This window comes from Typopeltis vanoorti, chromosome 7 (assembly GCF_054136105.1).
Source record: "Typopeltis vanoorti isolate ZY-2024b chromosome 7, IOZ_Tvanoo_1.0, whole genome shotgun sequence".
NCBI lineage: Eukaryota > Metazoa > Arthropoda > Arachnida > Uropygi > Thelyphonidae > Typopeltis > Typopeltis vanoorti.
The window spans coordinates 75,827,154-75,845,678 of NC_143555.1; the positions used below are offsets into that span (position 1 = coordinate 75,827,154).

At 34.7% G+C, this 18,525-nt stretch overlaps 1 protein-coding gene across 3 annotated transcripts in view; it reads right to left on the reverse strand.

The window, feature by feature from the left end:
• The window catches only part of LOC150104791 (phosphatidylinositol 3,4,5-trisphosphate 3-phosphatase TPTE2-like), a 332,531-nt gene that overhangs the window by 228,810 nt on the left and 85,196 nt on the right, over positions 1-18,525 (reverse strand). For all 3 annotated transcript variants that reach the window (XM_090395969.1, XM_090395968.1, XM_090395967.1), the window contains exon 5: positions 2,114-2,224. In XM_090395969.1, the coding sequence (XP_090252095.1) occupies positions 2,114-2,224 (111 nt within the window). The remainder of the gene's footprint in view (positions 1-2,113; positions 2,225-18,525) is intronic.

The following is an 18,525-nucleotide window of genomic DNA, read 5'->3' on the forward strand; positions in this document are numbered from 1 at the left end:
TTATGTTGCAAAGTAATGGAATCTAGGCAAAGCAATTGTTATTTTATTACTTAATATGAAATTAATAAAGCAAGATAAATATAACTGAATCAAGTTTATTAATAAAAAGCTAACATTTCATCTTTGATTCAAATCATCCTCAGAGTTCTGACACACAATTAACAGAAAGAAAATGTATATGAAAAACTCCAATTTTGCTACTGCTGTAATCAAATCATGAATGTTATCTTTTAATTGAGACAACAGAAATCTAACTGAACACTCAGTGTTCAGTTAGATTGCTGAACAGTGAGTAAATGGATAATTAAAGGTTGCTATTCATATTATAGTTTAATGGAAGAAACCAGCATCTAAAATCTTCAATAACAGAGAATTAAGACATGCATGTGCACATACACATGCTTATGTGTATGTGCACATGCTTAATGTTTAAATCTTATCTAAGATATGGTATCCCTTTGTGAGGGCACCTAGAGGCTCCTTCCTTGAACTTTTGTTAAGCACAATTTTGTTTTGTTTTGTTAAACACAATTAAGACAATATGCTGACCACATATCCTTAGTTTTCTTTGGCTATAAATTCAAACAATCCTAGTCTGATAAGGCACTCCCATCCCAATTTCATTAATATATTGGATGTATTTGGACATATACTATTAGCTCCTTGCATTCTGCATGGATTGTTACTAAAATCTGACTTAAAAAGGAAAAATTCATCAATCATCTTTTCTATGTCAGGTTGCAAGACTTTGCTTTCCTGTGTATGTTGATTGGATTGTACATAATTACTAAATAAAAGTAAAATGCTTTAATAAATAGCAATAAAATAGCCAGTCTGTGTTTCTTAGAAATTATTTTGATTACTTGATTAGAAAATACTGCAGATGGTTTGTCTTTAGTACACTATCAACCTTGAAGAACAAATCTCCTGTATGAAGTAACTTCATGTGTTGAGATTTCTTATGTTTTATTATTATTAATACTAACAATCATCAAACTTTCAACATAATTCATAGACATGAACTTACTATGCACATAATTATGTAAAGACAAAACTGTTTTAAAATGCTTTATTTTATTTTTTTATATAATTTGTATATAGCAAGTTTTCACCTCATGTTTATGCAAAAAGTTTTGATGGTTTCATTATTACCTTCTTTACATAGCATTCTACATTCCAGTAGGTGCCTCTTCACCACATGGTAATTCTAATTGCTGGGCTGACACTTAGCATTAGTGAAGAGGCACCTACTGGATGGTTAAAGGTGCATTTCTAATTTCTAATAAAATAATTTTAAAATAATTTCTAAGAAACACAGACTGGCTATTTTATTGCTATTTATTAAAGCATTTTACTTTTATTTAGTAATTATGTACAATCCAATCAACATACACAGGAAAGCAAAGTCTTGCAACCTGACATAGAAAAGATGATTGATGAATTTTTCCTTTTTAAGTCAGATTTTAGTAACAATCCATGCAGAATGCAAGGAGCTAATAGTATATGTCCAAATACATCCAATATATTAATGAAATTGGGATGGGAGTGCCTTATCAGACTAGGATTGTTTGAATTTATAGCCAAAGAAAACTAAGGATATGTGGTCAGCATATTGTCTTAATTGTGTTTAACAAAACAAAACTGTGCTTAACAAAAGTTTAAGGAAGGAGCCTCCAGGAAGGAGCCCTCACAAAGGGATACCATATCTTAGATAAGATTTAAACATAGAGCTTTCCAACCAAAGGGCAAATTTTGCAAAATCTTCAAATGCATTACTTCACCGGATACAAATCGCTCATCTTTCATATAATAACAATAATAATTTACTAATTGAATTTAAAACAGTTCTCTTTAAATATAATTTTCCAGAATAATTTCAAACCATTAATTGCTTGAGTGCCAGAGGTTAAACTATTTGGAATTACAGGTAATTATTTTGCAAATAAGAACTGTGAAAATATATAAATAATAAAACTGCAAAAAGTATATTAAAAATAAAATATCTAACTGCAGAATAAGATGAAAGTGAAAATCAAAGAAACAGATTTAATAAAAGAGAGAAAAACTTAATAGTGAGTTCAGAATTTTATTAAAAATAACATCTCAGACTTACTTTACATAGCCAGACATTTCCACAATTGTATACACAACAGTAACAATAAAAGACACTATTACTACCACAAAGTCTACAACATTGAACCATGTAGCAAAAAAGTCTTTTGGTCTGAAAATAAAGGCAACTTCATATGAGTATACACATTTCACATAATCAAAAAAGCAATAAAATAAATCTCAGATTATAAGTATACAAATGAATGAACTGGCCAGTATCAAACTCTACTTTTTTACTTTTGAGTAGGAGGGGGGGGGACATTGAAACTATTTTAGATACACATATAAAGCTATAAACAAGAATTTATTGGCAGTATTTCTACAACAGATATAACTCAAAGAGTAAAATGGTCCTTAGAGGGAGAGTTAACTGATTACTGTTTAAAATATAACTTCACATTTCGTTTATTTGTCAAAAAAAAAAAAAAAAAAAGGAAGTGAGAAAGGAACAGTATAAATATTTCATCAATATAAATTTAGCCATAGTGGTACAGTATTTATTCTAACGAATAATAGAAAATGTTAATTTTGAATGAGAATATAAAATGATAAACAGAGTATTCACTGGAATTTACAGGAGATTAATTAATTTACATGAAAGAAAATTAATAGTGGTATCTGAATCTCTTATTTAATCAGCTTATGTAATTATCTAGTAAATAAAAAGAAAATAGATTTATGAATTCACCAAAAGTGAACAGAAAATATTTTTAAGTTAAGCATTCCTTCTGAAAACAATTCATGTTTTAACGAACAGATAATAATGTTAATAAGAAAAAGTTCTGAAGAATTAATATCCAAAAGATGTAATTATGATTTTTGAACTTTTTTGCATAAATCCTCATTTTTAATCATATTAAATTAATTATTATTATTTATACAGGTATCTCCATAGAGTCCAAGGACTCATTGCAGAAGACATGCATACACTAACCTTTATAGACATAATACCTATCGCACCTTTCCTTACTTATCTGTCAGGGCACCCACAACTAATTCTGGCAATCTATTCCACTCGTTCACCACCATCCAAGCAAAAAAAAAAAAAAAACTAGTCTGCACATCCTTATTAACCACACTCTTTAATAACTTCCCTCTGGCTGTGACCCTTAGATTTCTCACATATTGAAAAATAACATTTCTCAATCTTATAGAACCAACTGAATAACTTAGTTTCTATCATGTTCTCCTCTTTTCCTCTCATCAACTAAATTCTGCAATCCACACCGTCAAACCAATTTTATAAGGAACACTCCACATGTGTGTCACCTGCTTGGTCACTTCCTTTCACCACCTCCTGGTCATCAAGAAACCCAGATGACCAACTCTGTGCACAATATCAAGATGTGGCCAAATCATAGCCTTATGAAGAGGGATAATAACTTTCCTATCTTTTAAGCATGTTTTCAATATCCATGTAATCCTTTGAGCTATTTTACGAACTTTTGCGATATGCCCTCTGAACCAACTCTGTCCACCATTATCCTCAGGTCCCTAGTCTCATCAATTTCCTACAATCTAGTACCATCAACGTGATAAAGTAACTTTTCAACCTTAAGTACATACATAACCTTGCATTTTGCAACATTAAATTGATAACCATTATCCTTTCTCCATAATACCAGTTTGTTTAAATCATCCTGCAAGATGTCTAGCATCACCTTTATGAAGTACTGTCCTCCCCAGTTTTTCATTTTCCTGGATTCCACTGCACCATATACTACTCTCTGGTGTCTGTCAGCCATTCTCCCATCCCATTGCTTCATATCCATTTCCATTTGCTCCAACTTTTGTAATAGTTTTCTTTTTGATGGTACTCTGCCAAATACCATCAGTATTTGGCAGCAGTAGTATCATGGCATAACCCTTTCCTTTATCTAATTCTGCTGTCACTATTATAAAATATGAATAAATTACTGAGACAGGGCCTATATTTTACAAAGCCCTGCTGCTTTCCTAAAGAGTATCATATTCCTAAACACCCATTCTGGAATTTTACCTTTAACCAACTTTTCCAATACTTTAACCACTACTCCTGAGATACTAATTGGTCTGAAATTTGCTACTTCTTTGAACCACCTATATGTAATGAAACTCTTAGAGCCTAGCCAGAGCTGAGACAGACTGCAACTTCAGCAGAGGCACAGCAATTCCTCTTGCACATGTGCATAGCACACGAGCTGACATGCCATCCAGTCCCATTTCTATATTCACATCGATATTTTTCAATATGCTGATCACTTTCTGTTCGTCTCTCTCAATTCTAATATCAGTCTGTTATTAATTAATCTAAATGATACATATTTGCAAAGTGATCCATCAGCAACTCAACTATTTCTTTGACTTCAGTCACCTTCCCACCTTCGGTAATGATTAAAGTCATCCTTCCATCATCATTGTTCTTACTTGCTACAAAACAAAAAAAACTTTTGGATTATTTACCTTGGCCTGCTTAGCCATAATTTTTTCTCAATCTGATTTGTCCTTTCTTACCAAACATATCACTCTTCTTGCCTGGTTTTGTATTATGGAGTATACTGATCAATTTTTTCTATTTCCTCCACATCATGATAATGATGAAGTTCTGTATTTTTTGCAGCAGTTGCTTTATATCGAATCTAGTCGGGTGACTAGAGGAAATTTTTCTAAGCCTTTTTTCGACCGTTTCCCGAGTTAGTCGATCTCTGGTACAGGGAAGTGGGTTTTTGAAACGAGTTTATGGGACGAAAAACCTCAGGTTTTTCGTCCCGTAAACTCAAGAAAAATCGACTGTAGAACCCACTATTTCAGACATTAAATATATTGTGTTAGAGTTAAGGACCAAGAGATGGCAGCCCTTGTTGAGCTGCCTCTTCACTGCATGCCACTTAATTAGTGATAGCCTTGGGCCAGCTATCTCTGATTGGGTCCATTGGAGATTGAACTGCCCGCTCAGTCTCCAAAAGTTAGATAGGAGTAAAGCAGCCTCACCTACTCCCTATACAGGAATAAAAAGGTGTTAGCTGATTTTATTTTATTTTTTTGCTTTACATCTATGGATTGTCTGAGAAATGCATATATTTGAACAGAGATGAAACTTAAACAGCCTGTTACAGATTGGATAGAGGCATGTGCTTTGAAGTAGTATGGACACCGCCAGAGAATGACAGAAGAATGATGGCATTTGAGAATTATGGACTGGTCACCAGCTGAGAACAGGCAGCTGCTGACAAATGGAGAAGCCTGAAAGAAGAAAGAGCTTTATATCTCTACTCATCCACTTAACCTCCACTTGGTTTGTCCTCTGAAGTATGGAATCTGATACCGCTTCTCTCAAACAATCTGCAACCACTTCCAAGATTTCTCTTAAGCCTGTCCTAATTACCAGCTTTATAGTTCAATATAAATTCTTTCTTGACAGCAAATTCCACGTTTAGCAACCACTCAGAACAAGAATATATGGTCACTCTCTCTCCAATTAGAGGCAGCATCTAGCCTTGATTATGGATACATCATCTGATGATATTAACAGATCTAGCACTCTCAAAACCCTGATACCTTTCATCATATGCTGTTTTAGGTAATTATTCTTAGCAATTGTATAAATTCTACTTCCATCACCATGCTTCCTTTCCTCCCTCCAGTATATATCCCCATAGTTGAAGTCCACAATAATAATAACAATAATTGTATGACCTACATTCATTGTTCTAATCTACAATGTATTGCATCCACATCTTCCTGTAGACCCCCCCCCCTAGTCTATAGTAGCAATCAACAATATATTCTATCTAATTGGCATCTATCTCACACCAATTAACCTCAAATGAACCATCTCCCCCAGACCTAAAATCCTCATTAACTTCTAATTTTGCTGGCTGAAGTTCTTCGGCTATCATCATCAATACCCCACTTCCCATCCTATCCCCTTATCCTCCCTCAAAATACAATGCCCTTTACATTCTGTCCCTGTAAGCACATCATTTTCTGTCAACCAGGTCTCACTGATGCCTATACTTTTTTGGCTAAGTTAAACTGACCAATGCCAAAAACTCCTTTATTTCTGATGCTTTTGTGTACATGCATTTCAAATGTCTTGGACCCACAGTTACTCTTACTTAATGTCATTACTAATGCATTTAAATCTGAAGCTTGTGAAACTGCATTCAGCATTGCAAAATCATTTCTATACAGAAACACACACACACATTTGTCTCATGGGTTGCTGACCTTGCATTACCCTAATACATTTCCCTGAATTTGCACTTTCAACCTCTCACTGACCAATCTCCAAACATCTAACTCAAAAACCATTCAAATGCAGTCCATTAGGCACTTAAAAGTCCTTTCATCGATCAAATCCACTCCACACATCTGCCCACTATTCCTCCTGCACAATCTTCTCACCGATTCATTTGCATTCAAGTCTCAATTCAATCATCATAGAGGCAAACTTACAATATTTACTTTCTCGCTCTTATTTTTTACTTTATCGGCAATTCTTTCTCTCCCCTCTACAAACTAACAGCTTCAGCCTTGATCTTCACACCTGATTAATGTGCTTTTGTCACTTTCTCCTTAAGTACACCTCTTATCAAATCTTCATAAAATACCTTCTTACTCCCAGTTTCTGGCACTTTCATACTTTTTTTCAATCATAAATGAGACCTTCAGAAGCTAATTTGAAATTACTGAAAAAAAAAGTCATTGTGTTAATGATTTGATTAGGCTGGAATTATAAGCATGGGAAAATGGGTGCAGTTTAATGTCAGTAAATGTAAAGTCATTCACACTTTGGTGTGATTAGATATCCAATGTCGTATTACGTTGGTGGGATTATGCTAGAAGAAACTGATAAGGCAAGGGATCTTGGAGTGTGAGTAGATAGCAAGTTGAAGTTCAGTGGCTATGTGGCAAAGATTGCAAATGCAACTCAAAAGATAATTGCAATGCTGAAAGGAACATTCACGTGCAAAGATAAGGATGTCATTTTGCCTCTTTACAGGGCTTTGATAAGACCTCACTTGGACTATTGTGCACAGGTCTGGTCTCCTGCAATCGTGATATACTGGATAGAGTACAAAGGGGAGTACTCAATTGAGATATCAGGATGGTGTGAGATATCATGATATCAGGATTGTGGAATACTGATTATGAAGACAGATTGAGAAATTGTAGACTGCAGACACTAGCAAACAGGAGAAAGAGGGATGATATGATTGAGACTTAAACTTCTGAAAGGGTCACACAGAATTTCAATTTATGGAGGGTGGGGAAAGGACAAGAGGGCATCCTTGGAAGATGAGAATGAAGGCCGCTAAGAAGGGGGTGAGAGCTAGATTTTTCTCTCAGAGGGTAGTGCATGATTGGAATGGATTACAACTGGATGTTGCAAGTGCAAGCGGTGTGAATGAATTCAAGAATAAGGATGACAGCTGGTGTGTGTAGTATGTGGCCTCCCTCGATGAGTGACTCCCTGGAGGTTTCTCTTAACAATAATATATATCGCTTGACAGATTATGCAAAATCCTACTTGCCAAGAAAAAAATTTCTCACCTAAGGCCCCTCCTACTTTTTATATTCCACAGTCCATCACAGAACATCACTAATCAAAAGGTGATTAGTGATGCTCTATCACTGTTTGGAGAATAATTCCTTTGTGTGAGAACCATTTCAAAAAGGAAGAGTCGAGAAATAATGACAATAGGAAGAGCAGTAAAAATAATCGATTTATTGGAAAAAAATCTGTTACATTAATTTTTGTTACTAAAATGGCCCTTTATAGTATGCACATTCTAATATGTTGTCTTTTGTTTAGAAAGTTATTTTTTATTAAATAAAAAATATTCTGCATTTCACAGTCTTCAGCTGCTCACCAAGGGAAAGTGGACAATCATAGTTGTTGAGCCCTATATATGAGGGCTGTTCAATAAGTAATAAGACTAATTTTACTGTCGCGAAACCACTCATCACAATATTAATTTCTGTGGAATAAAGAAATGTTGCTGTCTGTATTAACAAAAGAGGTTGATAGATGGCGTATACGGGCCGATGTGCCAGAGTGTCACGTGAACTGGTCGTGGCTTGTTCGGTGCGCCTACAAGCCGTGACCAGTCGTCGAAATGGAAGCATCCTTGGAACAGCGCTATGCAATTAAATTTTGTGTGCGTTTGCAAAAATCAGCATCGGACACTTTTAACATGATACACGAATCTTTCCACGATGAAGCAATGTCGAGGGCAAGTGTTTTTCACTGGCATAAAACTTTTAAGGAAGGAAGGCAAAACGTGGAGGATCTTGAACGTGAGGGAAGACCTTCAATGTCCATCACAGAGATAATGATCAACACAGCAGCGATTATCATCAAGGAGGATCGCAGAATTACAGTACGCCAGCTGCATGTTGTCCTGAATATTTCTGTGGGAAGTGTTCACTCAATCATGGCTAAACATTTGGGACTGAAACGTGTTTGTGCCCGATGGATTCCTGAACTCTTGACACCGGAGCAAATGCAGCATCGAGTGGATGTGTGCACAGAATGAAAAGAAAGACTGGAACCAGAAAGCGACAACTTCTTAAAACACATCATTACAGCAGATGAAGCTTGGTTGAATCACTATGACCCTACAATGAAACAACAAAGCAGTGAATGGAAGCATCCGTCTTTGCCTACCCCCAAGAAAGCAAAAACTGTAAAATCGACTGGTAAAGTTATGACCATAATGTTTTTTGACTACGAAGGCATTGTTTACCAACATGCTGTAGAACCCGGGAATACTGTAAACGGCTCATACCATGTGGACGTTTTACGGACAATGGTACAGCATGTCAAAAGGAAGCGTCCATTGCTGAAGAATGGCTTCTTATTGCGCCACGATAATGCAAGGCCACATATTGCTGGTTGTGTAGTGGACATTTTGCAGAAGAACAACATAGATATCCTACCACACCTTCCATACAGTCCTGATCTCGCACTGTGCAATTTCTGGCTGTTTCCTCAGCTCAAGAAACCACTAAGAGGCTGCCATTTCAAAAGCAACAAAGCATGTGTAAAAGCTGCGGAGATGGTTTTGAAAGAACTCTCAAAAAACGGACTTTCACGTGTTTAAGAAGTGGACGCAATGTTGGGACAAATGCATCGCGTCTCACAGTAGTTACTTCGAAAAAGACCATGTAAATGATGCCGATTAAAGGTAATCTGTTTTCTGTATAAATATAGTCTTATAACTTATTGAATAACCTACGTATATCGCGCGCGCGCATACACACACAACCTGGTGCAACATAAATCACTTCCCTGGATGTATACCAGAGGTCTAACAATGCAGAAGCAATTATATTTGTCCTTTTTCAAAGTCAAATGACTCATCACATGTATATTTTTATTAGATGACTTACATATTGAGCAATCTTAATAAATAAAAACTGGAAAGAAATGGGGTTAATTAAACCTACATTTCTTTCCCCCATCTGCTCAGCCTACTGTAATGTAAAAGTAGATTCTATCCTAATTTATGCTCACACATAGACCTACAAGTTTTACTGTATAGGCATTCGGAACCAAAATCCTACAGAATAGGTTGGTTACTCCTTATTCCTGGAGGTGTCCTATGTGTGTAGAAGCATGTGTTCACAGGGTCAGTTTGCCTGTTCTGGGGAATGAAAAACCCAAGTTTCTGAGTGAAAAAAAAACCCATACATCTGTACGAGACTGGCTAACTCACCTTTCATCGAAAGAGATAAGGTAAAGGTTCCTCACGTCACTAACAGGAATCGAACCCAGGTATTTCCGACCAGAGGGCTTCGTCTATACTGACTGATCTACGGAAGCTCTTCTTTTAATACTCTGTCATGAAATTTAATTTAGCATTATAATTAAATTCGCTGATCTATCTCCACAAAGAGAATAAAGAATTAATATCATAAATAATTTCATAAAATGTTATTACAATGGTTTATAACTTTGATTTATGTTGTAAAGTATAGCTAACTTTGGCAATATTTTGTAATGACAATGGGAGACAAGTGGACTTGAAAACATATGTTCAAGTACTGCACTACTTTTGGCCAATAATGGCAATTTGAAGCATGAGCAAAGAAAGAGGAAAAGAGTGGGACAGTGAAGAAAAATGGCTGAATAATATGTGGTTAGAGAGAGCCATTTTTGATGGTAGAAAAAGCTATAGGAACATATTTGAAGACCTATAGATTTATCTTAAAGTAGTTATTTCTTTCAAATGGTGTGCAACCACCAGAAAATAATCTAGAAGATCTCAAATATTGTTTTGTTGTAAAGAGGAGTGTGGGCAGTTAAGAAACATGGCTGGGTAATATGTGGTTATTTCTTTCAATTGGTGTACGACCACCAGAAGATAATCTCAAGTTTCCAGCAAGAGGTGCATCTACTGTTTATTATAGTCCTGCATTTGTTCCTATGAAGACAATTTATCTCAAGTTGAAGTTACACTTTTCTTCTAAACACAGTTCTAATAATTGTATATTACAGAATACTGAAGACAAGAAGAAATCTATTATTCAGTTAAGAATAATAGCTTTATGGACTCTTCTTATAATGAACATTGTGCTAAGAGAACAGCTAGGCAAACAATTTACACTATTTTTTCTTCATGTTCAAATTCCTGGAGTATGGTAATTTTTCCCAAGAATTATTTATACTGAAGCTACAGAAGTAGAATCAGTATTTCTTTATTTTGTTATTTTTACTTTGAGCTAGAATAACAAGATTCCTTTATTGGAACTAATAGTATTAAAAGGCTAGTTATTAAATCCTAGAGAGGATTACTCAAGGAATTCATTTCCTTTATTGTTCATTGACTGTAATAAAAACCTATAATTGTTTAATTATGCCATGTTGTACCACCATTTTATATTGTGGTTTAAGCCAATAAGAATGCGATTTGGTCAGCTAAATCCCAAATTGCCAGCCCATCCTTGTTTGCTCAGTATCCAGGTAGATACCTAACAGGGTGCACCACGAGAAGGTAAGGATTGGACATTAGGTCAGAAGCCCTGTTCGGTTCTCCGCATTCCTTTAAAGGCTATGTGGAGATCTCCTGTCATTTATACAGCTTTGACCTTTAAGCTCCCCCTATACTATTTTTATCTATACACCCTTTGATGGTACATGTCAGGAATTTGATGACAAGTTGTTTAATTCTAGATAGGATTATTTAAGAAATTTGTTTCCTTTGTTGTTGGATTTTTTTTTTTTTAATTCCTGAATTTAAATTTCAAAGAGGTGAGTGAGACAGAAAGTGCATCACTAAATTCTTCATGTAAATAATTGTTATCATCATCAAATTCCTGCTATGTACCCTCAAGGGGTGTACAGGATATGATAGTACTACATGAAAAAAATTACATCATTACTAACTTCCTATCTACAATTTTCCTCCAAATCAGTCTGTCACTTGTCAAGACTCCAACATTATCAGATCTTATATTTCTATCGTCTAAGGCACTATGTACCATATCAATCCACCTATATCTTAGTCTTCCTCTGGGACATTTTGCTGCCAACCTGGCAGAGAACACTTGTTTTCCAAATCTTTCTTTGCCCATTCTGTTTAAGTGACCATACCACCTGAGATTAGCTCTGCTAACACATTCCTGGATGCTGACAATGTCAAGTTCTTTCCTAATATCCTCGTTTTTAATATGATATTGCCATTGATGCCATCTGTTCATGCCCATAATCTTTCTCAGGACTCTCATATCTGTGGTCTCTAGTCTTTGGTCAAGTGTTTTACTTCTGACCCAGCTCTCAGACCCATAAGTTAAAATTGGTTTGAACGTTGTCTTGTATATCTTGCTAATTTAGTGTTCCGACTAATTTCTCTCTTATTCCATATGAATTTATTCAATTGACTTCCCACCATACCAGCTTTGCTGATTCTGTTGTCTATTTCTATATTTAATTTACCATCTTCAATAAAAATCATGAATAAGTAGCTGAAATGTTTTACTTGGTCCACAGGTTCTCCATTCACAACACAGTTGACATTTTCAATAATTCTGCCTATTTATATTGTCTTTGTCTTTTTATTGCTGACCTTCATACCATATCTATTACAACAGCTATTCAATTTAGTCAGAGAATCTTGCAGACTTGTAGCGGATTTATTTAGAAGTATAACATCATCCGCATAAAGCAAAGAGCTGACATTAACATCTCCAATTTTGATATCAGGTTTAATACCACTTTCCTTCATAATGTGATCCATATAGATAATGAATAACAGAGGGGATAATGTACATCCTTGTCTCACACCAGATTTAACATTAAACCATCTTCCCGTACTTCAATTCTAACTGCTGACTTACAACTCAAATAAAGACTAAGTATTGCTTGATATAATGCGCCCATTGACACCATATAACTGTAGCATACTGAATAGCTTCTCTCTTGGCACCTTGTCATATGCCTTTTCCAGATCGACAAAACTTAAATACAGATCTTTGTTATATTCCCATGATTTCTCCACAATTTGTCGTAATGGCTTTTTCTACTTCAAGTATGGATATGTATTCCTGACTGCATGCCTGGACAGTGATTTTTATTACTGTGGTGTCATCACTGCTTGTTTCATTTAGCAAATTTTCAAAGTAATTACTCCATACTTCAAGGATATCTTTTTCTCCCGTTTTCATGTCACCTTTATCTTCTCTAACTCCTTTTACAGCACTCTTTCTTCCATTCCTAAGCTTCAACAACCTCCAGAATATTTTGCCAGCTTCTTGATATTTATTTTCTATATTCTTAATAATTGTATAACTTAATAATTCTTAATAATTGTAAATAATTGTATAGTTATTAATTAAGCATGGTTTCTTTTGTATTACAATTTTGCTTGTCTTATTTTAGAGACAAGAACTGAATTTAAACTGTAATATAACATAATATGAGTTTTAATAAACTCGTGGAAGACCTAAATTGAGATGGAAAAATTAAATGATCCAGGATATTAAGACTTTCGGAATTAAAAACTGGAGGAACTCAGCAACGAATAAGGAAGATTGGCAGAAGTTTCCGAAAAAGGCTAGGACCTTACACAGGGCTGTCGAGCCAATGATGATGAATAAGTTGTTGGAAAATTAGCATCATTTTAAGATGAATATATTAGAAAGAAACCAAAAATATTTAAATGATACTCATACCTAACATGTAAATTTAACCTACGCATTTTTAATAGGTGCAGGTACACACACACACTGAAGGGGTTTTCTCCCCAGTTTATCTGGAGTTTTCCCTCCCGCAAGCAGGCAAACCGGCCACGTGAACACATGCACCTACAGGCATAGGACACACCAGGAGCCAGAGGGCTAGCCACCTTATCCTCGGGACTGGTACAGCTTAGAAGGGCTAAAGATAGCTCTGTAACAGACCACTAGGCCTAATACGTGAAGGGAAGAAAAAAGTACACACACACGTCATTTATACAAACAATGCAGCTAACATAAAAAACAAAATGAAACATTAAATAAGGTTTACTGATTTCAATATTTTTACTACTATATCTTCTGAAGCAAAGTACCAAATTCTGAAAACAATGATTATGTTTAAGAAAACTGACAATATACAGCTTGACAGATAGTGAGTCAGCAGGACTTAACATCACTGCCCTTCTTGAAAAAAATGCTCCAGCAAGCTAATGACATGCTTGGCATACCTGTTTACCATGAGTCTCAACTGGGCATCCCAAAGGAGTGGAAAGAGGATAAAATTGTTACACTTCACAAACAGGGAGATGACAGACTACAAATTATATATATCTGGAGTTTGAGAAGTTGGTGAGAACTATAATACAAAAGTGGGTTGATAACACCAGTATTCTCTGTGAATGTCAAGCATAGGTTTGTTAAAGGAAGGTTATGTTTCACAAATCTGCTTATGTATTACTACCATGTGACATTCACTAGATAAGAGATGCATATACAGTAGAATACTTGGATTTTTCAAGGACATTCAATAGATTGTCACATAAGCTGGTAATATCATTATGGCAATGTGACCTTATCACACAGAAGTAAAAAGTTTATGGTTCCCTTGTATAAGGTTTTGATCCAACCACATATGGACTATGCACAGATCTGGTCACCTGGTTTTCAAGGAAATGAGAATATCTTACATCCACAAAAAATTCACTAAGTCAGTGTTGGGTCTCTGGAGGTGGGATATAAAGAAAGGATGAAGAAATGCAATTTGTAGAGCTCTGCAGACAGAGGGGAAGAGATGTCTGAGACAAGTTTAAGGGATTCTTACCAAGTTAACATGGAAAAGATCTTTCATATAGTAGGAGACAAGGGTAGAACAAGAATCATCCATGTAAAAGAAGGATGGGAGCAAGCGAATGAGCAGATTCTTTATATGAAGAGTGGCTAGTGAGTGGAAACATTGCCTTAGAATTTAAAAACATCAAGTTTTTTCACTTGTCACAAAGTGAAGAAACCTGATGTTTTTAAATGACAGTAGGAACTCTCATAATGGATCAAACAATACACATTACCTCAAACATTTATTTAAACAGTTTGAGAAAACTTACACAAGAGTTCCTTTAAATCAGGGATGTCAAACTGGTGGCCTGCAAAGCAATATCTTGCAGTTTGCGAGACACCTCAAGGAAAGATGCAAAAACTGGTTGCTTTTTATAATAAAACAGAAATACTGATTTAAACATTCGATTTATTCATTTTCATATGACATTTATAGTTACAATATGGATACAACAACCAGCTATAATATAATTACAATAATAAAAATTTATATGACAATTTTAATGTTAGATTCGATCCTAATAAGTTGCAAACTATATTTATGCTTTCATTGTTAATTTACAGCAGGTAACATGCTGAAAAAATTGAAATCTATTGGGTAGTAGCTGTTCATGTAACCAAAGTGATGAGCAGCATATGCGCCCATGTGAATCCAGGCTGTATGAGTTTATAATGTCTAATACAATCAATCAGCAATCTCTGAAGCATATGTCAGTGCACTGAACATAATCCATTGACACAAGCAACGTAATCTAGCTGTGAGAGAATCCTTTTTTTATTATTTTTTTTTATTTCCAGTAGTATCATGCACTGGTCTACAGTTTTGTGCATTTTTATTCAATAAATTTAGTTTTAATAATGTAAGTAATTATATAAATACATTTTTATAAAAATTGTTGTTAATAATATATTTATTTACCCAGACAATATCGCTTTCTAGAACAATAAGAAAAAGAAAAATTATTAATGAGGGGAGAAATTCCAAGAAAAATGGGAAATACTTCTGCACTGAAATAAAGAACAAAACTGTGTGCATTATGTATAACGAAACAGTGTCATCAAAGAATATAATATGAAAAGGCACTACAATAAAATTCACAAAGAACATTATTCATGCTTTGAGGGTAAACTGAGAAGAAAAATTAAAAGAGTATGAAGAATTCACTTCAAAGTTAACGACAAGTATTTTCAAAACTTATGAAAGAAAATGAAACAGCAGTGAGAGTCAGTTATGAAATCAGCTATTTGTTGGTGAAACATTCCAAACCTTTTAGGGATGGTTCCTTGGTTAAGGAATGTATGATAAAAGTAGCCAAAAAAAAGCATCTGTCCCAAAAATTTGCAAGTATTTCGCGATATTTCTTTGTCCAGAAATACTGTGATCGAAAGAATAACCGAAATGGCAGATAATCTGATTGACCAGTTGCAAGAAATATCTGCAAGCGTACAGTGCTTTTCAACTGCACTTGACTAAAGTTTCGATATTCATGACATGGCTCAAGTTACTCTATTTCTTCATGCTTGCAACAACAATATGAATATTACTGAAGAGGTCTTGGAAATGATTCCCATCCATGGGACCACTACAGGGGAAGACATTTTCTCTGTGGAGCATTTTGGAAAAATACCAACTGCCTCTAAACAGGCTCATAGCTGTGACAACCAATAGTGCTCCAGCAATGACAAGCAAAAATAAAGGTTTTGTACCTAGACTTGGAGCAAAGTTAAAGGAAATATAGCCAGACATTCCAAAACTGCAATCTTTCCAATGCATTGTTCATCAGCTGGTCCTGTGCTTCAAAGTATTGGAAATGAGCACCATACTCAAGGCTGTGACCAATACTATTACCTTCATCTAATCCAGAGGCCTCAATCACTGGCAGTTTGCACAATTAATTTGAAGGGCTACCTTATTACACAGAGATTTGTTGATTATCTTATCATAAGGTTCTAAAAAGCATTTTTTTTTTTTTTTTTTTTTTTTTTTTTTTTTTTTTTAGAGAAGATAAAATTGTTCCTAGAAATGAAAAATCATGATGTTGCATTTCCTAATGATCAGACATGGGTACAAGATAAAGTTCTTAGTTGATATTACAGCACATTTGAATGATTTAAATGCCAAACTTCAGGGGAAAGATCAGTTAATAACACACATGTATGATGCAGCAAGTTTTAGATATAAATTGGTTTTGTTTCAAAATCATTTAAAAGAGAATATTCTAAATTACTTTCCTATGTGTGAACAGCTGAACAATAAGAATCAAAGTTTTACCTTTTCTCAATATTGTCCCAAACTAGAAAAATTGAAGAATTCGATGGACGATTTAAAGATTTTAAGGAGCAAGAAGAATTTTTTTCTGCCCTTTACAGGTACCTTTTTCTTTTAATTTTGAAAAAGCTATTTGTATTCAAATGAAACTTATTAATTTCCAAAATTATTCCCTTCTAAAAGAGAACTACCAAGAAGTCATTGTTCCACTTATTTAGGTCAAAAATATCCAGAAATAAAAAAAGTTTGTAGCAAATATTCTATGTTATTTTGGAAGCCTCTATGTGAACAATTATTCTCATGTATGAAAGGTAACAAAACAACCCACAGATTAAGACCAACCAACATCAATCTTTCTGCCATAATGAAGGTTATGTGCTTTCAATCTTTGATTCCAAATTTTGGCAAGCTGGTTAATAAAAAAATAAAACACTACAATTAAATTACTTAAAATTACTATAATTATATTATGCAAGTATATATATTTTTTACATCAAAATATTATAATTTTTCTGTTTCGAGACTGGAGAGCTCCAAAAGTTAAGTTGTTTAGGCTTAAAAAAATAGTGTTATCAGTTAAAAAATGTGTTAGAATTGTGGAGTTAATGAGTTTAGGTTAAAAATTCTGTTTTAAATATTGTCGATTTAGTCTTGTATGGTAAGATACGTAGCATACGTAAGATACAATATATCTTACGTATGCTACATACGATACAATGGTGTTGAAGTCGTCATTGTTTAAAGAATTTAAATTCTTTAAATTAAAAGAATTGAGAGTGAGATTAAATGCAACATGAGTGAAAGTGAGAGTAAAAGTGATTGATGAAAGAATAGTTTGACTGATGTAAAGAATGAAGAGTTGGAAGCAATGAGGGAGATAGCTCAGTTGCGTGGAGTGATACGTAGCACAAAGCAACAGCTGGTACGATTGCAAAAATGTCTAGTGAGTGGATCATAAAAGGAAAGGAGTGCAAGATAAGAAAAGCTTAACCAAGAGAGAGAGAGAAAGTGTTATACAGCAATTCAATCGAAAAAGGTGTGATCGATGAGAGTTTCACAAAATTGTACTTTCCTGGTGTGAAAATTAATGATGTTAGCAAGGCTATTAGAGCACAAAAGAGTAGGGTTAAAGAAATGATCACAGTGACTGGAATGAATGATTATTTAAAAGGAGAAAAGTATGGCAGAGAAAGAGAGGGAAAACATGAAAGAATTACTAGAAGAAGCAAAAGAAAAAAGTGAGAGAAAGTTAGCAAATCTAACCACAGATAGTGATCTGTTGCCATGGTATGATAAGAGTAGAGCTGAGAAGGAGAGCCAAAATAGCAAATGACTCGATGCATAGGTTATGCAGGAGTGGTGGTGGTGTGGAGTTTGTGGATGTGTAGAGTGAGTTTGACAAGCAAAAGAATTTATACAAGAAGAATTTGCATTTGAATGGATTTGGTGTTCAGAGACTGGAAAAAGTGTTGTTCAAGGAACAACAGAATTGGATGCACAGAATCAGGAAAAACAGGTTTTTTTTGGGGGGGGGGGGGGAGGTAAGTAGTTGAGTGTAATAAGAATGTGTATAATATGCCAAAGTTAGTACCACTGGTAATCAAGCAGAATGGGATAGATAGTATAAAGTAGGGATGCACAGACCACGGCTCGCCTCACCGTGTATTATTTTAACAAGTTACACGATAGGTAATTTTTAAAAATGGTACATGCACAAAACAAAGTAGCTGTGACATCACAATTGCCTGTCTACTTACGATTAATCGGTTAGTAATAATGTTAACAAATTTTATAATTCGTCTATTTGTCATATTAGTATTTTGTTTTCATAGGTGCAGTTGCTACAATTAATTATCATCCCTAGGAAACGG